Genomic DNA, 27,187 nt, shown 5'->3' with positions numbered 1-27,187 from the left:
GCCAGCTCAACTTTGATTTCTAACGCATCACGCCCATCACCACCAACAAGTGCTGGATGTAAGTTTGTTGGTTCATGTCACAGACTTCAACTAAAAATGAGTTGTAGCTTGTTGCTGTGTCACTTGTAGTGTAAATGCAGCTTGAGAGTGTGTTGAGAGTGAATCTAAATAGAGTTTTGAGCTGGACAGCCGAAACTTGCTATAAAGCTCTGTAAAGCCGAGGGGAGCCGCACATTTGGGTAATAATTCTTTGTCGGTTCATCAAGCAACCTTTTTACATTTTTATTATTAAGACATCGTGGTAGCAATTTTTCATCCTTTTAATTATACCCTGAAGTTGTTAGATTAGTTTGACCAACAGTTTGTGGCCGTGCACTCTGCTGTATATTAAACAGGGTTCATTTGACAAACAGGGTATTTTGTTTGACACGTTGACCTTTGTGTTTGCTGTCTGTTATCTTGCCTCCCAGCTTGAAACTTCCCGTGTTGTCACTTTGAGATTGGGCAGGTAGTGACGGCGTGAACGCTGCATGTTTAGGAGTCTGAGTTGCTTACATGCCCCATCTGCGAAATGAATTAATCTCTTGGTACTCAGCAACAGCATGTGACAGGCTGGGAAATCTAAAGCCTCAGCGGATTTCTCCCAGCAGAGTGTGAAATTTGTCACACGGAGGAGGTTCACTCCAGGGGAAGAGCTGCGGGGCCTTTTTTCCCTCTTGACAGTTTTCCCGCCCTCTAAACTGCACCAAAAAGTGACAGGAGACCCGTAATGAATGCATTCATTAATTGAGGTTCGTCCCACCTTTGCTGGGTGGTATTTTGGGAACAGCAAAATGAAAGACAGTTGATGAAAGAGGGGTTTGTTAGCTGCAAAGAGGCAGAAAGGTGCTCCTCCAGCAGCACCCCTATCTGTCTTTTGATGTTTTCTAACTAATGAGGGTGATGACTTCCTCCTCCTCCTCTGTTGGGATGCAGTCCCTGGCTATCACATTGGCTGGTGTATAAACGCTGGAGGCGGCAGTGACTCTGCTGTCCAGTTTCCATCTACTGGACAGCAGCTACTGTATGAGCTGGTCCCAGCTCATCCCCTCAAGGAGCTCGACTACTTTATTGCAGCCACTCAGATGTTGAATCATGGAGCTGTTCCTAAAATAAATCCATGAGTACTCTATTGTCCAACTGAACTGTGTGTGTATGTGTTTTTTACGCGGGAAGTCCAGCTGGAGCGGAGATGCAGGCATGTCACGCATCAGCTGTCAGCGCATCCGTATTGTGCATCTCTGCATCGATGTATACTGTTACCCTCTGACATATTACCGTATGTCCATACTTACTTATGGGCTTCATCTCACCATAGAACATACTGTGTTTTACTTATTTATGTGGCTTTTTCCTCGGAAGCTGTCTGACTGTTGCACAGCGTTTCTTAAAGGGAGGGTGTCCATTTTGTCGAGCTCTCGCAGCACAATGGCATCACTGCACTTCAGCAACACACCGTTAGGAACGTGGTCATTGTGAAGCGGATTTGACTTAACTTATTCAGTTTGTTCAGATGACAGAAAAAAAGTAATTAAAAATAACTTAAGCATTATATACAACTTAATGAAGTTGGTGAAGACGGTATCGATTAAAGTCGGCGTATATTATGAGAAAAGTCAGGATGAACTTGCAAAGTGAAACATGCAATTTCAAGAGCCTTCTGAGGCCATTAGAGAGTTAAAGTCAAGTGTCAGGCGAAATGCTCAGTGACAGCCTTTTGGCTTTCGTAATGAATTTCTCTTCATCCTGCTGGAGGGTGATTACAGCTCGTTATTATACAATGCATAATATTAGACATGCACCGAGGAGACATACACTCAAATTTAAATATTCAAATGATCACACATATAAAGACAGGCTGATTGACATATACAAACACATACATGCTGTATCTACTGAAGAACACCCAGCCAAGGCAGAAATACATCATGGCCACTCATTATAGCTAATCATTAGTAATTCAAAGATTACCCTTTTATTTTATCTCTGCAGCCAGACAGACACCCAATCATCTGACTCTGCAGACTAATTTGAACTCACCTTAAATGACCCCTCATTATCAGGCTCATCGAGATAATTCAGAGACCCATGTGGGCTCTAACAGCAGATGTCCAGTAATAAGATAATACAAACATTATATATATATACAACAAAAAACAAAAGCATCAACATTACTTCAGTCTGAGTTGATTTTGTTACCTTATGTGACTGATTTTTACTTTGTAACTTTCTGTTATTGCTGTCTACAGTTAAAACAGGTCAAAAGTCTTGTTCCTTGTATCAGTTTATACAGCTTGCTATTCATTTTTCAATGTTGGGAACCAGCCTCCAAATTTTTATGGTCGTGACCTAACACCACCACATCCACCACAAAAAAAAAAAAGATATTTGGCACAAAGATCATTCTGCATTATCTAGCTTAACTAGCTTACTGGTCCAACTGGTCCAGTACTGTGTAGACCAGTGCAGCCAATAGCCGCGAAACACGCTACAACTCAAGGTCATTATTCACCATCTATTTACCTCCACTAAAAGTGCTTGTTTTTGCCACTGACAGGCTCAGATTGTTATAAGTGTCTGCCAATTTATAGAAAGGATCTGTACAGAGATAGACCTTTGCATTAAAGAGTAAGATCCTTTTTGTTTAACCAGAAAAAGGCCTTAAATTGCTATCGCCAGATTCTGCAGAGTCCATTTAAATGGAGTCTTACCTCAGTTGGTGCACGCTCCCTTGATCTCGAAGGTTTGTGGGTCCTAAAGCTCAGTCCCAGCTGTCTTAAGTCAGTCTTTTTCATATCTTGTGGAGTCAACATGAGTCCGTGTTCAATTTGCCATTTTTATGATCCAACAACCATCATCTATTTTAGTTAGAAATCTTAATTTTCGATATGCTTCGCCTCTCATTCCCACAGTCACCTCCCACTAAAATAGCACAGCTAAACAACTGAGGCTGAGACTGAGATTTGGGGACAAAATCCAAAATGTAGTTTTTATACTAATACAGTTTATCTTTTTAGATTATATTCATGCTGACTTGCCAAGAATATTGTCAAAATATGATGCCTTTCATCTTGTGTTTCTAGAATTTAGTGTTTTTGCAAACATGTGAGGAATTGATAGTGAGTCATATTCCTTGAAGGGAGTTTAGCGTAATGTTTTCCAAATGGAGCACGATGGGAAATAACTTCAAAAAGAATCCAGTTGTAGTCTTTCACATGTCTTTGCAAAATCTTATTATGTGTGGCTAAAAACTCACATTATCTTTAGATGTGAGAGGGTGTCAGACTTTAGTCTTTTCAACAGTTTCTGTTGTATAGTAGGCTAAGCACCACCACTGAGAGCATCCTGACAGGAAACGTTACAAGCCAGTTTGGGAACAGCCCCCGACAGGCCCTGCAGTGGGTGGTGCCATCAGCACAGCGCTTCAGCCAGGCTGCATTAACACATTTACCTCTATGTCTCTAAGATGTGTGTGTGAAGCATCCATGTTTTCACACACATGGATGTAAACTGTATGTGCAACCTGGCTGTTGTGCTGAGGCATACAACCTTGTGGCGACTGACTGAAGCCTCCTCAGTCCTGGCTCTACTTTTAAAGACTGTTTTTAATCCATTTGTTTGCATTGAATTTACTCGCTAGTACATATTTTTTCTTGACCAACCTACACATTGCACTTGATGCATGAGGATTTAATCCTAGTTAACCCTGCTGTGTGCTACTTAAAGCGCCCTCAGCTGTAGTGAGGCCTCTGACTGGGCCTGGGGCTGTTTATCCCTCAATGTTTACTCAGCTGTGCGTGACGAGAGACGGCGGTGCGCGCTGGAGTTATAGAGTACTGTAGCTGTAGCTGCCGCGATGGCCTCTCCGCCTGCCGTGGCGAACGTGGGTTCTGCACACGACTGGCACAAGCATGCGGGCAGGAGATTTGTAGGCGACTGTGATGATTGAGACATGCAGAGGAGGTTTTAACATCCAATATGGATCTGCTGTACATCAAGGTTTGGCACGAGGCATGGGGAGAGAGGAAGGGGGGATGATGATGCTGAGATTAATGTGACATGTCACAATTTGCAAGCAGTGCAAGTACTTTTAAACTGCCATAGAGCGATTTAATTTTATATAATTATATCATAAAAATGTACTGTATAACTGCTTCACATAACTGGCTGATAGTGAATGTCTCCGTTCTCCAGAGCAGCCATTAACCATCTCACTCTACTCTACTTTTGCTCACTTGGGGGAGAAAAAGAGGGAGGCTCCTAACTGCAAGAGCCTCTATAGAAAATTGAACAGCTCTGAATGGATGAGTACTGACAATTCTAAGACATTTATGTCTCCCATCGAAATTCACAAGACCATTTCCATCATTTTTCAATAGTTATTCAAATTAGGCTTTGAACAAAAATTTCTCCCTCTCTTCATTTCAGTGAATAGCAGGTGGGAGGAATCACAGGAAACCTTCCCTCAGGGCGTTATTTCCTCTCAGTGTGTGGAGCCACTGCAGCTCTTTCCACCACAGAGTCCAGGGATTGCATTAAACCAACAATTAGTTGTCCTCAGAGACAGATAGTGGCCCTGCAGGCTCCGCTGCCTCCACTTCATCAGCTATTATATTGTTTTGTTGTGAATCTCCTGTTTTGCTCAGTAAAAGTCTGTCTTTAATCTCTCTGCTGATTTGGATCCCAGTCTAACATCCATCTAAATTATATGAAAAAAATGATGCCACTTTCTGATATTATTCGATTATTTTCAATGCTGATTTATCAGCCTGTTATTTTCTGGACTTATTCATTAACCATTTGGGCTATAAAATGGCAAAAAATAGTGAAAAATGCCCATCACAGTTTCCCAGAGTCACGAGATGGGGTCTTCAAATGTTTTGTTTTGTCTGACCAACAATCTAAAACTGTAGAAGCAGAGTGGGAATTTCTGGCACAACTTCCAAGGTGCATTGAGAAGGAAAAAAAGAGTTAAAGAGGTCAAAACTCCTGTAGCACATATAGTATATAGAACAATATGTTGAGGCTTGTGCATTCGTCAGGGTTCCAGGTACTAGGATGACCCTGACTAAGGCCAAAAGCCAAAACATATACATGTTAACAAGGTATGTTAACTATATACTACAAGTGTTGCTGGAGTTTTGACCTCTTCAACTATCTAAAACCCAAAGATGTTGAATTTACTATCATAGACGACTATGAAAACCACCAGCTATTTACATTTGGGAAACTGGAACCAGAGGCCAGACATAGGGTTGGGCCAGTGAGAAAATTTTCAAACCAGTTTGAATGAAGCCAAAACCAAACCAGTGTACCCGAATTTTACCAGGTGTCCCACTTGACTCAGCAGCTGTTCCTCAGTGGAACATAATGACACCATATACCAACAGAAAACGTGTCTAATATGTCCACACTGAGTCCATTAAATATGCACCTCTGTCACCTAATGTAAACAAACTATGTAGCTATCAGCTGTGTGCTGGAGATCAGACTGGAGACATAAACATTTACAATATGGTTGAGTAGCCCACTTGCTGTCTACTTAAGTTTGTACTGTTACTTTTAAAATCAGAAAACACAGATTTGATATTGTGATATTTACTTGAAATTACATACAATACAGCCAATAGCAAGTAATATTAGCCTAGCTTGTTTTCAGCAATGGTCATTTACCTTAGCAGAAGCTTTCGGCTTCCCGGCGATCTCCCTCTAGCCAGCTGACACTGTTTAGTTTTTTGTAGTTAAAAAAAAAAAAAAGTTTGTTTAAATAATTCCTAGTCTCAAATTTATGGATTTATCAGTCCTCTTTCACTTGAGCGCTTTCAAAACAAGCAAGAGGAATAAATAGTAAAACAGCATCCAACAAAAGGTCAGCTCACACACCGGTAGACAGTAAGAGCAGCTCTTTGTCAGCTTAAATCCAAAATGTTGCCATATTGGTGCAGTTTTAGTCTTTTAAGAAAATAACTCTGTGTGTCTCCTCCCATCACCCCAAAAAGTAAACACACACAGTGTGTGCCGCTTCCCACCCTCTGCCCTGCACCCTCTGCTGAAATGTTATCTCTCTTTTGTTGCTGACACTGGCCGCCTCGGCTCGGCAGTAAATTAAACATGACCCGTTGGACATTAGTGGCTCCATTAGTCGATTTACAAACATGATATTATATTAATCATGCTGTCATATTGCTTATTACTAATGCAATTTGAGTTGGATTTAATGCTGTGGTAGGCTTCTTTTAAAAAAGCCAAAATGTGAAATAATAACAAATGCTGGTTCAACCAGTGTGCATAAATGAAACCAGTTTAAGCTCGTTCAATGGACTGGACCAGCAAAACCGGAAATCGACCCAATTCGAGCCAGAAAACGCAGTGCTTAAGTGAAAGACCCTCCTTCTAAATACAATTGAATGTGCGGAAAAGAGCATACACATCATTTTGTGCATATGCATTGTTTATGCATCTTTCCCTTACTCCCCACACAGCAGTGGAAAATAACAAAGTATAGTTACGCAAGTGCTAAACCTTCAGGTACTTGTATTTAAGGATGGGACAATATATGATTTTATCACCAATCGCAACATTAAACTCTTACAATAAGGTCATTGTGGTGAATTACCACTATTAGGATAATCATCAACATTGCGTCCAGCAGCAAATGAAGAGGCTGCTGGACAAACAACAGTAAAGGAGACTCTACAAAAACAGGCTTCATTCAACGCAAAAGCTCTTAATCAAGCTTTGGCATGTGGTTTAAACGCTGGCTTGTGTTCAATTGCTTTTCACTAAAAAGATGTCTGTCCTGTCTGCAATGCAATAGAAATATTTCTTTCATTGCAAGGTAAATGCTAAAATGATTCCAGTATGTTATGTTTAGTGCCAATTCAAGACTTTGAAGTGTTTTTTGGTTATTATTAGGATAATATTGCAATTATTTATCATCCTGCGCCTACTTGTATTTCCACTTCCTGCTACTTCATACTTTTACTCGACTACGTTTCAGGGTAAAATATTGTACATTTTTTCCATTGCATTTATTTGACAGATAGTTACAGTCCTTTTCAGTTTGAGATTTTACAAAAATCGTCAGTACTTTTGATACCTGATGTACATTTCACTCTTATTTAGGGATGTCCCGATCAAGTTTTTCACTCCCGATCCTGATCCAGTACTTGTATTTACGTGGATAACACAGCTGCACAGTGCACACTTCAAGTACTTTACAGTTATTAAATCAATTCACTGTATATGTATAACAGTTTAATAGTTCTGCAATGCAAAACAAGAAAAAGTGTCTGCATCCAAACAGTTCCTTAAGGGTTTTTTATTTTAGTGTTACAAAAATAAAAAAGTTAACAAATTAAAAATATGTTTATATAATTAATTTTTTATATCACCCTTCAATTCCACTGTGTTTTTTAACAGAATGACTAAGTAAACAAACTAAAATGTGTCTTTAGAAATTGCTCTCAAATGCATTCAGTGTAGCATTGTGATAAAAGTACAGAATACTATAAATGAGTCTTCAAAGTAGTGTTATAGCTGAACTTCAATATTCTCAGTAATAGCAAATAAAAAACAGTCACAATTCCGCTTATTACAGCATTATAGAAAAACTAGTTTACTAAAAATGATCAATTTCAAATTTCAGTTCCATTTAAAGTGGTGTAGCAAAATCGCTTTTTACTTATTGGAGTAGCAGCATTACAATAAAACCTGAATATCTGCAGCAAATCATGCTCTCCCTTTACAACATCTGTGTGACTGCGGATGTAAACAAAGGATCAGGTGGGGTGCGTGCTCAAAATAACCGATCCCGATCAATTAAAAATTCGTGAGTCTGGCCGGATACTGATCCTTCCAATCTGATTGAACATCACTTCTCTTAATACTTATGTACTTAATTTTGAATTTTACTTGTTTTGGAGTCTTTTTAAATTGTTGTATAGGTATTTTACTTAAGGTCGTAGTATGTCTCTCACCACTGGACATTGCCATCGTGCATCCATACAGGCTGTAAACAACCTCTTCACCTCTTCTCTCACCTGCTGGATATTGTGGTCTTATATTATAACACCTGCCTGGTTTAACACAAATCTCAAATTCACTCTGTCATCCTGCGATAGTGCTTAGGTCAGTACAGTCCTGATTTTTAGATAGAGGCAGTTCTCTGAGGCATATATAACTTAAGTGAATACACACTTTCATTTTTCTTCATATGATATGCTCCCCGCTCTCCTCCGGTCTCCTGAGGTGCCCCTTACCCAGCATTATGATGCTATCGTCTCTGAAGGTGATAGGTACTGAGAGCCCGGACGGTGTCTGAGAGTAGGATGAGAGAGGAGGAGGACTGTCTCTACTGGCCTGTGAAATATTCATCAAATGAAGCAGGGGCGGGTGGGGAAGTGCGGCAGGAGATGGAGAGGAGTCCACGGGGGAAAGAACATCATAGTTCAGGAGACACAAGGGAGGGAAGAGCGATGCAGACCAGGGAGGAAGGAAATGTAGGAGGGAAAGAAATGTTTCTATTGTGTGGGAGCTGGTTGAAATCCCAAATATGATAGATAAAAAATCCCCTCATGACAGTGGGGGAGGTTTTTATGATATTTCATCCATAAAGCAGCAGGAGAGAGCCTGATGATAGCTTCCTAGAAATATTGAATTCTGACATTTAAACTGATTACAGACTCATATTCCTGAAGCTCTGGAAAGGTTTAGCCAACAGCTCATGCCCCCTGTTTTCTCCTCTGTTGTCAATAACGTCAGGAGAACCGACCGTCCGAACAGATTAGGTGATCACTACACAGCCCTGCCCTGCAGCCTGCACCACTGCAAGTTGTCATCCAACAGTCAATGCTCCGGACAGGATGGTCTTGATTTGCATGATCAATTCTCACTCATTATTCTGACTTTGACCTCTGGAAAAAGTACAATGGTTCAGCCAAAGGTTCTGCAGAATACTGGTCAAATATTCAAAGGATGACACATACAATGTAACAGCTAACTCCTCAAAATAATCCCCAACAAATACATCATTTGCTTCAGGTATATTTGCTAAAAACTATAGTGCTCAGCTTGACTGTTTGTGAATATTTAGATAGCAGAGCAAACAAATTTTATATTAATTCATGTTCACCAGAAGATGCAAACTACTGATGTGATCCTTTGACTTTTCTCCAGACAGTGACGTTTGGGATTTTGTGCCCTACTTAAACAATCAGTATTATTAATACAGTATGTCATTATGTCGATTTTTTTAATAAGTATTTGGGGAACATTTTGAGCATATTTGAATAGTATTACACATATTATAATGATGGCCTGGAGTCTAAAGATATAACATATAGATATAAGTCACTTATAGGCTTTCACTTATTTTCTTTCCATTCTAAAACTGCAGGCAAAAAGATGGCAGATACCCATGCAGACGTTATCTCTCTAGTGTTTTGTTGGTGCAGGAGGACCTTTGGTCTTCTTTCTCTTAATTAAGCGAAAGAGTTCTGTATGAAGCCTCTTAGTTATCTATAATCCCAGAGGAGCCCTGCAGTTCATTTCTACCTTTTCTTGTTTGCCTTGACTCCCTTATTTTGACAGCCAGTGACTCAGGGTCTCGTTCCATGTTCAGGGCATCATTATTGCACACACGCACGCACGCATGCACGCGCGCACACACACACATACACACACTCCACTATGCCTCTGGCTTTCAATCTCCTGTCTATAGTTTATTTTATCTTTGGAGTGGCTCTTTGTTCCTTCCAGGACTGTTTATTAGTGTGGTGAGTCAGCTATTTATTCAGAACCAAAGAGATGAGGGGGGGGATTTGGCTCTGATGCTTTTATTCCTGAATTATTTCTTCCTTCGTGGTCCAAATGTTAGTTATCTGAATTCGAGATCACCCTTCACAAAGAGTGTTAACTGTAATCCGTCACCAGTCTGCACTGGCTTTGTTGGCTTGTAGCTAATTTCCTTTGGTTGTAACACACACAGCAGGCTATCTGAGTAATCATGCATCAGTCTGTCACTTTACTCCAGACTGAAATATCCCAACAACTGTTGGATGGATTGTGATGAGATTTTCTACAGAGATTCATGGTTTCCAGATGATGTATCCCTCTGACTTTTCCTCCAACTCCACCATGTGGTTGACATTTGTAGTTGTGAATGAAATACTTCTACAGGAGGAACTGCCATAAGATTTGGTACAGATATTCAAAAATGAGGATACAGTACATGTTAGATCAGGAGAAGGACAATAAAGGAGCAAACACACCTCATTTGACATGTGTCAATTACTAAATTTTTGTGTATTACAGATACCCCTAGTAATTTGCTATACATTTCTATTTGAGTAATGTTACTGTTGTGTGCTTTGTTTCTCCTCTGCCTCACTGATTGAGGACAGCGTTCATTTGCAGTATATTGTGTGTTTGCAGTTTCTACTAAAAAACAATGTAAACCTTTAGTGTCTATAATATTATCTGAGGATTGATTGCACTGACTAACAAAATCCACCTTGATAGAAATAGTAGATCAATATTTATTTGTTTAATACAATTATTATTAATAATAATAATTTATTTCTATAATGAAATATTGTCCAGGGGAGAAAAAATCCTTACATTTTATTTCTTTTAGCTCTCTCCAAGCAGGTACTGCTGCTGTTGGTTGCTGGGTCCTCGCCTGACACTCCTAAAATCAAAATCATAGTAGGACCGCAGTAGTAGTAGGGGCATCAAACCAGTTTGACGTCACCCCAAATCCCATTTGATCTTATATATTTATGTTACTGCCCCTTAATTTAAGAAGAGTTATCAAAAAATATTTTTACATTTTCAAGAAACAGAAAAGAGGGAGATTTTGATACATAAAAATACTCAAAATGTATCATTAATTTTCCACACATCTTTAGCACATAACATGAGAAAAATCAATAATGAGCACAGAGACACATGATTAGAAAATTTAAAATGTATATTAACAATAATCAGGTCAAAATTTAGAATTGTCTAATACTTAAAGGGACTTTAATCAAAATTCAGAGTGTTTACTGTTTCTCAACAAAGAGGTGGCAGAGCTGGCAGCTCGCAGCTAATGGCGATATCTCCGTAAACAAGGCTGAACAACAGCAACAGTGCTGACAGAGCTTACGGTGTTACCCGGGGGGAACTGGAGGGTGGCTGCAATGCTTCAATGACAATGCCTTCCCAATATCAACAGTAGCTGCTGCAGAAGTGCACTGCAAATGGGGCGGGATTCTGTACTCATATGAAGTAACATGCACGTGTGGACGGACCTGGTTACCACAACAAAGAACAGAGAAGCTCGGATTACAGCACACATGGTGGTGTAGTGACTTATTCTCTGCTCAGGATGCCATTACTCCACTATATCCTTACATAGCAAATAGTGGTCTGCAGCTTTATTAATACTATAGTTGTTGCATACAGAACCTTTGCATCTATGATAATGTTGTAGTCAAGACCATATTAACCGAGACCAGAGTGTGCCGAGACCAAGTCAAGTCCAAGACTCTGTGTGTGTGTGTAGAAGGTTCATTTTTCATTTTTAAATGAAATTGCATTTGTCCTTGATCCTGCTACATCTTTGGAGTTTAAAGATGAGTTGATTAAAATCAGCAGCTACTGTGAAGATTCCATCCAGTTGGACATGTTGCTGCTGATGGCATCATTCAATTACTGCAGAGTGTGTGTGTGTGTGTGCGTGTGTGTGTGTGTATAAACAATGGTCCTCTGATTTCTATAGAGAGAGGCAGCCATTATTGGTGACAAAAAAATCAAACTACAAGTGACTTGGCAGGATTTCATGAAGGAAGTTTTACATCCAATCACTGTAATTATGTTTACCAATAAATCCGTTGTGGTGGTCTTGACCTGTCTTGATTAAAAATCCGGAGTCCCCAATGTCTGAGACTGAGACAAGACCAAGTCAAAATGCCTTCAATTCGGAGATGAGACCAAGACCCTCTAGAAGTGCACTTGAGACCAAGACCGCTCTCGAGTACTTAAAACACTATGATCAAATACCTGTAGAACTAGACATTTATGAGCCTCTGTTGTACCTCAGTGCTTATGTAGTTGTCATTATCTTAACTTAGCATGCTAACATGCTAAGTTAAGATGGAGAGCATGGTAAACACTATACCTGTTAAACACCAGTGTGTTAATATTGTGAGCATGTCAGCATGCTGACATTTCTTTTCTTCTACAGCCTCACAGAGCTGCTGGCAAAGCCGTAGACCCTTAGTCTTATTAATATTAATCCCTTTATTTATTTTCCTAAAGTTAATTCATGTGTGAAGGCACACAGTACAGTTTTTCCAGGTCAACTGAAATCCTTGTCGGATTAAGAGTCCTAAATTTCACAAGCTGCACAATAGGATGCAACAAATGTGGATGTATTTTAGTGTTGGTCACTATGGGCTGCTGTCTGTTCACTGTTGCATTTAAATAGCATTTTCCCAGTGATAGCTGTTTAAGCATGCGGCATAATAACAGTGAAAGTGTTGGCACTTAACGGAGACGGCTTTAAAGTCTTTGAAAACATTCCCATAAAACAACAGAGCACTAATGGATGAACTTACCCTGCTGAGACATCTTTTAGCTGCTCACAGATTGTAAGACTTTGCTAAATGGATGGGAAAGTGCATGGATTTGTGATTTGGAGAATCTTTCAAAATCTGATGTGGCTCTAAAAACAGATATGTATAATTATGTGCATAATGATTAATTACAGCAGAGCTCTGTTGAGTGCTTTTCAATACTTGAGAAATTGTGTGTGAGTGACAACTTTATTGATCACGGAGCTCTGAAGATTATAGCGGGTGCAAACTGCATTTAGTGAGTAATGTATTAAATTCTGTGGAAAAAAGGATTGATTTTTACCTTAATAACGGTAAAAAAAAAGTGTTTAAAGGGTACATATGTCACAATTAACATGTAAACGGAGCTTTTAGATGTCAGAATTTCTGTGTCATAACACGTCATCCTCCATATGATTACTGCTGCAGAAAAACCTTTTTCGTATGTGCACAATGATTTATTCATTCCTCATCACAAGCAGAAAAAGCAGCCACTGAACGCATGTTGCGAAGACTTATACATGTTTGATGTTTTCATTCTTACAAACTCTGTCACATCAACTATTCAACAAGAGGCAGAGAACAAGTGTAATCGGACATTACCTCACTCCTGCGTATTGATCAGGACTGGTGAACATCGTGTTCCCCGTCATACACATGGATTTTACATTTATGTAATGAATGATTTATTCATGAAGTACAGTAAGTGCAGACACTGTATGATCCGACACATTTATGCTTCCAGTTACGGAGTAATGGGCAGAGGCTCCCTGACAGCCAGGTCATTTCTTACAGATGTTTAACGAGACAGCATAGCTCAGAGATCAATAATCGTGAATGAATGTGCTGTGACGACCACCTGCAGCAGGTTTATGATGCAGATAAAAAAAGAAAGAATGGATAGTTAGTAACAAAGCCTAGATTGTGTTAGCCATGCCACAGCTGCTGAGCTCCAGGGATGACAATGTCTGTGTGTTGGTCCAAAACTGTGACCCAGACTGAAATAGCTCAACAACTATGACATGGATTGCCCTGAATTTTGTACAGACATCCATTTTCTCTGGAGGATGAATCGTAACTTTAGTGAGTCTGCAGGTTGCCATAATTTCTTAAATTTCTATTTTTATGAATATTAAGCCTTAAAAGTAATTAGATAGTCTTACTTTGAATTTATGGAGGACTAAATTGCCACAAACTTTTTATTTCGTGTTATTGATCCATCTTTTACTTTCTGAGTCTAGCTCTTGAAAGTCCTGATTTCTGATGTTACATATCTTTAAACCTACCACTCAACCTAATGCTGTCTTTTCAGTAATGTCTGCACATACATGTTGCAATGTTTCGATTAACTTAACTGTGAGCTGCTGATGGAACTGCTGATGTCTCAATTGACATCCCTGACAATGACGGTAAGAAATCACGCGTGTGCATGTGTGCAAGGAGTGAATGGTAGATTGTATGAGAAATATTAACAGGCCTATGCATGCAATAGAATAGTCCTCCTGACTGAATTTTTGCTACAGCTTCATACCTTTTGAAGTCCCTCAAAGATGATTTTGTTATTTGTGATTTTCTTTGAACAGTCTCTCCTGGAGGGAATTCACAGTGTTGCACTCGTTTGTTCACATGAAAAATGACAGAAATAGCTGTGTAACGTGTAAAAACCGAGAGCTCCTTTCTTACCTTCGCACAGCTGGCCGATCACGGTGTGAAGTAGGTGTGAAAGTTGGATTGTCAGAGAGTTACAGAAATGGTCGGACACAGAACAGGGTTCTCGCCGATCCTTAAAAAGTCTTAAAAGGCAAGTAAGCCTATAAGGCCTTAATTAGCATTTAAATGTCATCAACTAGTCTTTCAAAAGTCTTAAAAATGCTCAGACATAGGAAGTAGGATTTTTTTTTGTTGCCGTTTTTTCTCTGACATTGCATTGCAAAAGCTAAAAATCATGGATAACTTTAAAATACTACTACTATTACCACTAATGATAATGATAATAATAAACCCAATGTAGCTCACATTAAATCACCAAAAGGTCTTGTTTTATATTAAAATATTTATTTGAAAAATTAAATAGTAAAAGTAATTGAATTGAATTCAATATTAGCTACTGTAAAATTTCTCTTAAATTTTATTCCAAGTGGTATAACAAAATGTCTGAAAAAGCCTTAATTCTCACTTGCCCTTGCACTTGGAGGACAGGTTTCTGACCATCTGACAAGCAGTTGTGATTAAGTATAGTGGTTTCTTGGGTTCAGCCTCACAGAGCAGCTCTAAGTCCTCTACGTGAAGCAAAAATTTCCTCTCAGAGAAACGGATTTATGTATGTGTGCACATATTTTTTTGTGGCCTGTCGTGTGTGTTATTTGCCTGTCTTGATGGCGCTGAATGTTTTTTCCTCCACACTCGGATTGATGTTTTATTTCTACCACCAGCTGACTTTACATGATAGATGGGGGGAAATGTTTAAACTGCCCTTGGCAGGACCCAAACTCTTTCTCAACAATTACTTGGTTGGTTTGTTCTTTCTAATCATAGATATGTCATTCTGTGCCATAACACTGAACAATAGCCTGCTCCGAGCGTTAGCAGCTAAACCCCCCCCCCCGTCTGTCTCTTTCACTTTACATCCCTGCTCTCCGTTACTCCCCGCTCTCCCACTCTCTCCCTTATTCTCCCTGCATGGGTTATGTGACTCATACGACGCTAAACGCTCCAATGCAAGATTAACTCTTTGCCAAACAAAGCTCAATATCCATTCCTCCCTTTACAGTCGTGCACTCATGGCTGTTTAAACATGCCATGTGGGTTCTTGCTGTTATCTCATACAGCTTTCATTGTCATCATCTTTGGCTTTCCTTAAAAATTAAGGCAACATTCTTCCTGGCAGGAATGCGTGGTCTCCATGGTAACGTCAGGTCCATTATAAAGTGCCATAAAGAGCGTGCGAGGGAATGTTAAATCACCAGTCTGCCAGTCTCCATCACCTCACTGGGCTGATTGTGTAACCCACAAACCTCTCAGGAAGACCTCCTCTCCCCGATCTCCCGCTCTGTTTTTCTCCTCCACTCTCCTCATCTCACGTCTGTCTCTTCCTGCCACACATCCTCCTTTTATCTCATTCCACCTCTGTTTTACACACACACACACACACACACACACACACACACACACACACACACACACACACACACACACACACACACACACACACACACACACATTGGAAATGGAGTCTAACACTGACCCCCAGTGGATTGTTACGAAACCTTTTGCAGTTAAAGAAGTATTTCACTGCTGGAAAGATCTTCTCCAGTAGAAATACGTATATACTTTTGAAATTGTTGCAACATCACCAGAGAAAACAGAGAAAAAGGATGCTTTTACTCAGGAGGTAGACCTACAACTACCAGAATGCAATGCGCCACACCAGACTTATAAATGCTCTCGCTGGTGGGTGACATACTGCAAACTCATGTGGCCAGGCTGCAAGACGCAGTCTTGTAATACAGTTAATCATTAAGCTAAAAGTCTTTTCTGAAACATTTGAGACGAGAAATCGGCAGCTTAGTGACAAAATTTTGGTTTATATTTGATCGGTGCTATTTAGCTTGATGGTTTAGATTTAGTTTATTTAAGAAGGACAGTGCAAATTAATAAATACACAAGATATAGAAATGCCCAATTTAGCCAGGAGGCTACTTTTTATCTTCAGTCCCTTGGCCAAGGTGTTATACAAGGCTTCCTTAAACACAACAAAGCAAAAGAACAAAAAAAAAGAAGAAAAGTAGGGCATACATGGTTTGATCTCGTTTTTTTCAGCCTTCATTTTCACTGTGCAGGAAACTGCACAGTGATGCCCACTTCCCGTTCATAAGCTCTCGCTATTACAGCTAAAAAGGGCGATAAAATGCGATAAAAATTTCTGAAAACATTTTAGGAGACAAATATCAGTTCAAGTTTAAGAGGGAGAGAGGGGTGACTCTTTTTCATGATGCACTTCTATACTCTTGTGCCCGCACTGGCAGACAATTCAAAAATGCCCGAGACAGCCCGAGAGCCAGCCGCCGGATGACGTGTTTTGCATCAATTTGTAGTCAATCGGCAGAGTTTCACCATTCGGGGAGGCAAGATATCCGGCACAGTATCCATTTAACAACCAGATGCATGACAGCTAAAAGAATGATAGCAAGGACTTGCAAGGACACAGATCAGCTGAAAGAGAGACGGTGGATCCAAACACTCCTGGAGAAGATCTCCATGGAGGGAGCTGCATCTAATCTCTCTGGATGCGTGGAAGGCCATACTGGTCATAGTTCAGAAAACACCTTCCCATGTTTCCTGTAGTTTTTACTTTGGTGGATAGATGGCTCGAACTATACTCAGTTTTGTCCATTTATCCTCTAGACGCTCATCTCACTAAGCTACAGAATCTCTTTTTTTAAAGTTTCTATTTCAGTTGTTTTTTTCCTTTTTATTGTCATCTTTTTTACCCTGTATAAGTGTATTTGCTGGTATTTAAGTTGCATATGGTTTTTCCGTTTCTCATTGTTATGAAAGTTAAAGTTAAAAAAGAAAGAAAGCTTTTGCAGTTTTGCAGAGTTATTAATTATTATTATTATTATTTTTTAAATCTCTCATGTGTCTCTCAGGTCTTCACTCGCTACGGGAAATGTTACACCTTCAACGCCGGTGGTGATGGACACCCTCCCCTCATCACCACCAAAGGAGGTATGGGTAATGGACTCGAGCTCATGCTGGACATTCAGCAGGATGAATACCTGCCTGTCTGGGGAGAAACAGGTGAGGGGGGGGGGCATCCTTCACCTCATTCAATGGCTGGCAGATCTAGTTATCTGTCACAGTGTGTGTGTGTGTGTGTGTGTGTGTGCAGGTGTTAATACCTCACAGTGTGAAACTCAGGGAGCAACTCTGCTAAGTGTCTGGGTTCATTTCTGAAACACATTTTCACGGTATGTCGCTTTGATCCCACGTTCTTTGACTTCCTGCAGATGAGACTTCGTTTGAAGCTGGAGTCAAAGTTCAGATCCACAGTCAGGACGAGCCGTCCTTCATTGACCAGCTCGGGTTCGGAGTGGCGCCAGGGTTTCAGACATTTGTCTCCTGCCAGGAACAGAGGGTATAAACTGTTGCACTTAAATCATCTTTTTGCGCATCACCCACATGACACTTGTTCAGTAGGTTTGCCCAGGCTGGTGTTTACCTAAAACCAGTTTGATCGTCTGACTGCTTGTGTTTCTTGCCCTGTTTGACTTCTTCTCAGCAGTATAGACCTTTTCATTGCTATTCAGTTGCCAGGGGAACAGCTTTGGCCTCATGTCAGATAATGCATTAACAAACATTGCAACAGGAAAAACACAGAGAGTGATTTAAAATGTTAAATGTTTACAGGTTAGAAAAAGCTCTTTGTCTTTGCTTCTTGATCTCAGGAATTCATAATTTCATATTCATATTTAGTTTATTTTGTCATTTCAGTGTGTAATTTATAAAACAACATCAAAAAACCATGATACACTTTTCTTCACAGTACTTCTACACCTTCCATGAACAAACGCCCCCTTCTTACTAATAAGAGAAGATACTGTAGATACAATGACCAACCTTTCTATATTCACCTTCCTTTTTTTCACAAATCATGTTAAATTTTGCAATACCAACAGAAACAATTAATTACACTCATCTTAACATTAACCTGGTGGAAAGATTTGTACTATCTCTAAGAAGGATGAATAGCCAAAACTAAGGAAATCATCTAAGTTATAGATGATCATAAGATCATAGCAGATCCAAAGTGGTCTGAATATGCACTCTTACCTTTGGGGCGCAGAACTAGCATGCCCAGGATCCCAACTAACAGAGGCATCGCATTATTTGCCTCACATGACATTCAGCTCTGATCATAAGGTGTGAAGCCAGCACTTCTTTTTAACTCAACATCCTTTATTAAATTCCCACAGATTATTTTTTATGCATATATTTTATGTTATGTGTTGTTGATTTGTTTTTGGATCATCTTTTATGCTCATTTGAGCAAAGCAAATTCCCCATAAGGCAGCAACAGCATCCATTTACTCATTGATCAGCCGCAGCAGTGAAACTGCTGACAGATGAAGTGAGCAATGTTCTGTTGGGAAATCTTTGGGTCCCAGTAACCATGTGGATGCCCCCTCAACCACAAATGCTACTCAGGGTTGACCTGCAGAATGTGACAAAGAGCTCAAAGTGTCAACCTGGCCTTTAAATTCCCCAGATCCCAATCTCATCAAGCATTTGTGGGAAGTGCCGGTGCCCCATAGGTCCTGTGTCCATGCCTGGACAGGTCAGGGCTATGTGGGGACTTTGACCTGTCGAGTCATTGACACAGGACCTATGGGGGTGTCCTGTGGTGTCTGGCGGGGCTTTGGAAATAGATCCTTTGAGTCCTGTGGGTTTCTGAGATAGGACACTGGCACATCCCACAGATGCTCAATGGAATCGGGTTTATTTGGAGGCCAGGTTGTCACCTTGAGCTTCTTGTAACGTACCTCGGGGCACACCCAAAAAGATTTTACAATTTCAATTCAGTTTCATTTATATGGATATCACAAATCACAATTTGCCTTAGAGACCTTTACAGCATACGACACCATCTGTCCTGGGACCCTTTTCCAGTTCTTTACTCCATTATGACAGTGAACTGAATGTGTTTGGGTCATGGACAAAACAAGACATTTTCGGGACGTCATTGACTTTGAGACACACTGATGGACATTTTTTTACCTTTTTCTGACATTTTATAGACCAAAATAATTAACACATGAATCGAAAATGACAGTAATTGTAGGTAGCCTTAATAAATATATATAAAACCCCTTGTTTATTTAAACAGAAATAATTTAAAGCTGAGATGATTTAGCTGTTTTAGTCTTGTTTTTTATCTGCATGATTCATTCATCTGAAACTGGCAGCAGTTTCCTCTTTGACATACATTAAAACTCCTTAATTTTCAGTTTTCAAAACAACAGTATACTTTGCATTTATTTCTGACTATAGTGCTGTTTCTGTGTAATAACTGCCTGTGTGTAATGAGTGATGTGTGTTTGTTGCAGCTGATATATCTCCCTCCTCCGTGGGGAGACTGTAAAGTGACGGCGATGGAATCAGACTTCTTTGACAGTTACAGCATCACAGCCTGTCGCATCGACTGTGAAACACGCTACCTGGTGGACAATTGCAACTGTCGCATGGTGCACATGCCTGGTAGGAAAAACACTCTAACTGTGTGATGTATCAGAGTTACTTAATTGATGTTGACAGAGAAAAATGACCGTAGAAATTGTCACTGAGATGATGTGTGTTGCTTTGACTGCAGGCGATGCTCCTTACTGCACCCCCGAGCTGTACAAAGAGTGTGCCGACCCAGCTCTTGGTAAGAAAAAGGCTTCATCCATGTCTGGTCTGAATCTTTAAGGAACAGATACAAACACACACATCATCCCACAACATCTTAAAATCACGGCCGCACTGATCTGATCGAAAGGTCAAGCTGAGCTCTGGTTTTCTTCTCTGCAGATTTCCTGGTGGAGAGAGACAATGATTTCTGCGTGTGTGAGACGCCGTGCAACATGACGAGATACAGCAAAGAGCTGTCCTTCGTCAAGATCCCCAGCAAGGCCTCCGCCAAATATCTGGCAAAGAAATACAACAAATCTGAGCAGTACATCAAGTAAGAGTCAACCATCTGCATTTTTTTTAATAAAATGCAAAAGTAGTTAAACTAGTAGTTAAATTTCTGTTTTATATGCATTAATATATTTTAGCGCAAGTTTAGTTTACACTTGCTTACATTGCGAAATTTCTGAAATATTAAATTACTTATACAAGATTTTTTTTGCTTTAAAGAAGAAAAAAGAAACCTATATAAAAGAAAAAATCTCACAAAAATAATGTTTTTTTTAATTAATACAAATATCAAAGAAAAGCAAAACAAAAACAAGCATACTATCAATGCAAATGTATTACCAAAAGAAAAACGTAGCAGTTATAATGACACATTCATTAAAGGGATAGTTTTTAAGTGGAGTTATATGTGATACTTATCTATAATCTGTATATATTTAGAATATTATATCCGCTTTACCTCACTCTCTGACAAAGAAGCCAATGCTGAACAGAGTTACTTCAACTCAAATGTTACCTAAAACTGAATGTTATTGTCTCGACTTTCTTACGTTTCTCCACAGAGAGAATATTCTGGTGTTAGACATCTTTTTTGAGGCTCTCAACTACGAAACTATTGAACAGAAGAAGGCTTATGAAGTGGCTGGACTCTTAGGTACATCACCTCCAGTGTATACAGTAGACGAGTTATCTCTCCGACTGTATGGTGGACGATGTGTCTCATCAGCTCGTGTCTCGTTATTCCAGGTGATATCGGTGGTCAGATGGGACTTTTTATCGGGGCGAGCATACTCACCATTCTGGAGCTATTTGACTACCTTTATGAGGTGAGACTCAGAGAGGAATAATCCTGCTGCAGACAGAGCTGTAGCTGTAGCTGCTTTGAGGACACTGAGGTTATGTTGTGGGTGGGAATGTGGGAGTTTTAGCAACCTTAGGGGCACTTTAATATGAACACGTGGTTGTGTTGTTTAGGCAGATTCCACTAGTTTCAGACTCAGTATTTTTATGATTTTCTCACCACTGTTTGAAACAGCATTTAGAGGAGTTAGAAAAATTAAACGTACAGAAAATATAATTGAATGAATGACTATTTTGAACCAAAAATTAAAACATATTATAAACAAACAAAACTCACAAAAGCACAGTGTACGAAAAGGAGTAGATAGAAGTCAAACTTATATATCCCTCCCCCTTTCTCACTTTTTTTCCTTTTAACTCACATATTATTTCAACAAATTCCCAAATTCATTTAAAACTAGCGCACAAACAACCATCTCTAGCTTACTTACCACTCAACTGAATAAATCAATGACTATCCCAGGTTTATTTACAATCCAAATGTCCCCCAGTGTTACAAAATAAATAGAAACACCCCCCACACAACCTTTCCCCACCCATATACCTGCCAAAATGAAGTTTTTTTTTAAAATTTATTTACCCATTCGTTAGTGCACCCCGCACACTAAAATACAGACTCTTTTTAGTTGTACAAACACATTTTTTAAATTAAATTTCCCTTTCCTGTCACAAAAAAAAATTTGAAGGGACTTATTGTTTGTTCTAAACGTAATTATTTCAGTTTTAAATTTGACCACATCAGTGAATTTCATTGCATGTGACTTAAACAGTTTAATATGACAAATCTAAATAATAACAAACATTTCAGATTTGGATCATTTTGGATATTTTACCTCAGTATCAGAAACCATGCTGTCTCTCTTTTCCTCTGACCCTTGTTTGTCCACAGATGTCATGTTGTCGGGTTGACCTGCTCTTTTTTTAACCCTCTCAGGTGATAAAGTACAAGTTGTGCCGCTGCTCCGATAAGAAGCACAAACACAACAACAGCAACGACCAGGGGACGGTCCTGAGCTTAGACGACGTCAAGTGCCACGTCAGTAACTTTCACTAGGCTTCTGCTGCCGTGAGGAGGAAGCCACCGTACTCTCTCGTCTCTGAGCGGTTTTAATGGACTTTGTTCGTTGCAGTTTTTTAGGACTGCGGGAGCAAACAGAGGGATGTGTCTAGACTGCGCCTGGTTACGGTTTGTGAAGTGGCATGTGGCTGAAGTGAGGAGTCGCCACACAAACAGCAGGACAGATCAAACATGACGAATTCAGAATAACTGCATGGTCATCAGCTTCTTAAGACATAGTAACAGATACAGTAAAGAGGGCATGAACTGAGCTGAGCTCCACATGTGTTCAGTAAATCAGCTTTAGCATCATGGTGGTGTTTGTCAATCTGAAGGAGTTCTTTGTAAAATAATTGATGTGACAGGTTGGTTTTTACTCACAAGATGTTGTTATTTTAGAGGTTTTTTTTAGGTATTTGCATGTCAGTGCTGCCTCTTTTATTCCTGCCCTTTGAGGTTTGCTTTCAGTGCTCTTTTGTTCTTGACTTCTCCACCAATTTTCCATTTTTATATTCACGTCATCCAGTCTTGTCTTATGACTGATGGCTCCCCTCGTTAAAAACCAGAGCATTTTGCCAAAATACTCTACTACCTCATCTCGCAGGGTGACAGCGCCCTTAAAAATTTACAAGCCAAGCAAATTAATAATAAAAAAGGTCATTTCCATGTATAGAAATGAGCAGAATAGGGTCTAAAAAAGCAAGCGACGTAACATTTACTGAGCAGCAGTCTCAGGTCTATTTAACAGGAGACATTTTGACATGTCACAGTATGAAAACCAGAGCTGTGAATAATAGAATTAATGATGGCTGAATTCTATTTAGCGGCTTCTCCTGCAGAGTCCTTTTATTGTGTCTGCTGGCTCACTGTCACAGTCGCAGCTTACTAGGACACAGAGACATTATTAATAGTGTTTGTTGTAACACCTGTGTTTTTCCTGCTATGAACAGTCAAAATGTCTGCTGTGGAAAAGGCCACAGTTACAGGACAATCCCAGGATAATAATAAATGCTAGTATGTCGTGTAGTGCAAGTTTATTTATAAAGCACCTTATCATACCCGAGTGTTAGTCAAAGCAGTTTCTGACTCAAGTCACCATAAACTGCTGATCATACCAAGTTTACACTGATTAATCCTTCAGAATAGAAAAGAAAATAGTTTGAGTGTAATCACTGTCAGCCAGAAAGTTAGATGAGGAAATTGATAAAACACTAATAAATGAGAGCGGCATCATTCTGAACATTGGGTGCGTATTTTCAAAAATGTGCTTTGCTTTAAAAGGGTAACTATGGTATTTTCCTTTTTTTTCAAGATTCTTCACTTTTATTGACAGAACAGCTGTAGACAGCTTGGACATGTGGCGGAGAGACGGGGGGATGACATGCAGCAAAAGGCCGCCTGCAGGTTAAATGGAACCCGAGCAGCTGCAGGTGAGCTAGAGGTCGCCCCAATTTAGTGACTATTGGAGACAACCATTTTTAAATTGGTACAGTATTGCGCTCAAGGGCTGCAATATAACCACGCACCATCAATTTATGTCCACTGAAAGTGTTTGTTTTTGCTACTGACAGGCTCAGATTATTCTAAGTGTCTGACAACATGTTGGAAAGCATCTCTACAGAGGTAGACATTTATGTCGAAGTGTAAGATCCTTTTTGTTTAACCAGAAACAGCCCAGAAATCGCTATCGACAAACCCACCAGACTCTATTTAAATTAACAGTAATTTTATCATCATAAAACACACTTCATTCAAAGTCGAGAGAAACAAAATAAAACTCACAAAAAATGTCTTGGTTCATCTTTCCACTATTCAAATAATCACCAACTCTGGTTTGGTAAAAATGAACTCTTAATTTACCCAGTTAGATGTAAAAAATATACTGACTCTTTACACACTTAAATTACTGTTATTTTAAATGGCATCTGGTGAGTTTGGCGATAACGACTTCAGAGCTGTTTGTGGTCAAACATAATAAAAGGTCTATCTCTGGATGGATCCTTTTTCATAATGCTGTCAGGCAATAACAATCTGCCTGTCAGTGTTAGAAACAACCACATGAACAACATTTAAATGTCCTAAAACACATATTGTAACATGATAAGGAGATGAACAAACACACAGCAACCAAATCAAATTTTCAGAAACCATATTATGAACAAATATTTACAAAGCTCTTTTCCACGTGGTGCTACATACTGTATGATTTGCCTTCAGCTTCCCTTTTATGACAATCACTGTATACTATACAGACATCAAAATATAAACATATTTCCTGACAAGACTTCAAAACGGACATCATTTTAACTGTCAAACATTTAGATGCTGTTCATCTGAATTTTTAAGGAATTTAACTTCAGTGTCCATTAACATGGCAAAATAAAATTAATGGTTTTAAATAATTTTGAATGGGTTTTTGGCCTTTTTTTGGGGCTCTAAGTTGCACTTACCACCGTACTGTCGGCGTCTTAAATGAGGTCCATCGAAGAACAATCTGCATTTGTTTCGTCATCAGCCTGTGTGCTCGGTTGTTTATCATGAACGTGTATTTATTTGTTTGTGTGTTAACAACATCACGCCACATTCAGAAGCTGATAAAGGAAATGTTGCCCTCATGTCCAAAACACTGTATCTGTTATCAGTTAGTCTGTAAACATGTCGGCTGTGGCGGTGCATGTTTAATACTCTCTGTACTGACTCTGTTTACAAAAATCAAACATATTGTTGGCGTTAATCTTCTTGCACTCATTCCCATTGAGCTCAGTGTTATTCTTAACAGGAAATGGGAATTGTATAGCTGTGTAGTGTTATTATCAAGCACAATCATACCATTAACTGTAATGTAATGTAAATATTGGACGATAATCTCTGTGTATTAGCATAGTCTGACCTGTGTGACGTTGTACTTGTATTTATTTAATATAGACTAGCTGCGTGTCTCCTTTTTTCTGTACATATGATTGTCGGTTTATTTATCAAAAGTATATTTATCAAAAGTATGAAGCTATTTCTTTTTTTTTTTTATGTTGTTTTGCTTCAGTCACAGCTGCGTCTTCTGTAAATGATCATCAGTAAATGAACACGAACAGCTGGATTCTTGTCCACTGCATGACGTCCTGCATCATCTCAATGCAAGTCCTGTTGGCCGCCATGCTTTTAGGTTTTATTTTTGCCTTCATTTTAATTTTCATGTTGGGATATGAAAGGATGATTATTTTAGTCTAGTGATGTAAAAATAAATTATGAACTTGAAGCAGTTGTTATATTAAAGATTAAATGCTAACTTTACATTACTTTTATTCACTTCAAGGTGTTCTGCGTCGTCATTTATAATCAATTTATTATCATTTTCTGTGCAGATTTCCATGTTTTGCAGCAATGCTAGTGTGGCTCTGATTCAGACTGAAATATCACAACCTTTTTATTATTTCTGCACACATTCATAGTCCCCTGATGATGTACAGAAATAAGTGGCGATCTTCTGAGTTTTCCTCTTGTGCCACCATAAAGTCAACATTTTGTTTTAGAGAGAAATTTCTCAACAATTGGGAGGATTGTCATGAAATTTTGTTCACACAGTCGTGTTTGCCTCAAGATTCATTTTAAAAACTTTGGTGATTCCTTAACTTTTGCTTCAGTGCCAACATCAAGCCAGAATATGTCCAATACAAAAGAGCGCTCCAGGGATGACGTTTTTCTGTAGGTTGATGTGAAGTTAGCGTCGCCCCGGTTCCCTCATCAAAAAGCCTTCGAGATTTTTCCAATGGATTTTAGATCACTGGAGAAAATGTGCTCTTTGTGAGACTTACAGGTTTTATTCAGCAAGATACTCTTCACAAAAACTTATAGCTCATTGAAATAGGCAACACTTTCTGGTGCTGTAATGTCTGTGGTGGAGATATAATCATGAAAACTCTGGCTGCAAACCAACTTTTTAATAAAGTCGTCTGGATTTTGCTGGTAGAAACCAGACTGCTGAATCTCGATGTTTTGTTCCTTCCCATTCCTCTGTTGGTTCCAACTCTTATGCAACAAGTTCCTCTTTTGTTTGAGTCCTCCAGACCAAATAATTTCACCCACAGTGAACTTTCTGTGATCGCTCTCGTGACTCTTAATGTGCCGGCTATATTTTGCACTGTGAAAATTCAGCACAAACTACATCCTGTCAGTGTAGGCTGAAGGGAAAGCAGACATGTAAAAGATGGGCTTGTTCTTGTGAGGCAAGTCCTTTATTTTTGTAAAAGTAGCAATATCATACAATTAAAAAATAATCCAAGTAAAAGTCCTGCAATCAAAATGTTGTGAGATAATTTACTTATATAAAAAAGTCAATATTACAACATGGAAACAACCTTACCCTAAACCCTAATCAGATATAAGTAAAATGTCAATAGTAAGTATTCAAAATGTAAAATGGTACTTTTCAGACATTTATATTATGTTTCAGAATAATCACCAGTGACCAGTGAGTCACCACTTCATTTCAGAGGGAAATATTTTACATTTTACTCCATTACATTTACCTGATAGCTTTAGTTAATTCACAAAGGTAGATTTTCACATAAAAAAAACATAAGAAATGTTTTTTTTTAAATGATCTTTTGTTAAAAATTAAATTAACAAACAGTTTATACAAGTAGAGCTGCAACAAATAGTTGATTAATTTAAAGAAAATGAATTGCCTATTTGATAAACACGTTGTTCTTTTCCTATTTTATTTTCTTTCTTTCTTTATTTATATAATTTTGAGATATGGGGTATTTTTTTTCTTTCCAAATAATTCTAATTATTTGTGGATGCATGTTTTTTTCTTTAAAAAAAAAAAGATTGAGTTTTTGTTTTTTTCTATTTTTAAAATAATTTTGAGGGTGTGTTTTGGGGTGTATTTTTTTTCTTTCTTTTTTGTTATTATTCTGAGTTTATATATGTATATATATATATATATATATATATA

At 38.9% G+C, this 27,187-nt stretch overlaps 1 protein-coding gene across 1 annotated transcript in view; it reads left to right on the top strand.

The window, feature by feature from the left end:
- Positions 1-23,930, top strand: part of LOC121946844 (acid-sensing ion channel 1-like) — a 59,677-nt gene extending 35,747 nt beyond the window's left edge. Inside the window, exons 3-10 of the mRNA XM_042491631.1 lie at positions 17,288-17,438; positions 17,648-17,775; positions 19,745-19,895; positions 20,008-20,064; positions 20,208-20,361; positions 20,879-20,970; positions 21,063-21,142; positions 22,111-23,930. Coding sequence (XP_042347565.1) covers positions 17,288-17,438; positions 17,648-17,775; positions 19,745-19,895; positions 20,008-20,064; positions 20,208-20,361; positions 20,879-20,970; positions 21,063-21,142; positions 22,111-22,230 — 933 coding nt within the window. The 3' untranslated portion in view covers positions 22,231-23,930. The remainder of the gene's footprint in view (positions 1-17,287; positions 17,439-17,647; positions 17,776-19,744; positions 19,896-20,007; positions 20,065-20,207; positions 20,362-20,878; positions 20,971-21,062; positions 21,143-22,110) is intronic.
- Positions 23,931-27,187: the final 3,257 nt, after the last annotated feature.

This window comes from Plectropomus leopardus, chromosome 8 (assembly GCF_008729295.1).
Source record: "Plectropomus leopardus isolate mb chromosome 8, YSFRI_Pleo_2.0, whole genome shotgun sequence".
Taxonomy (NCBI): domain Eukaryota; kingdom Metazoa; phylum Chordata; class Actinopteri; order Perciformes; family Serranidae; genus Plectropomus; species Plectropomus leopardus.
This window is presented reverse-complemented; position numbering and strand designations above follow the sequence as displayed.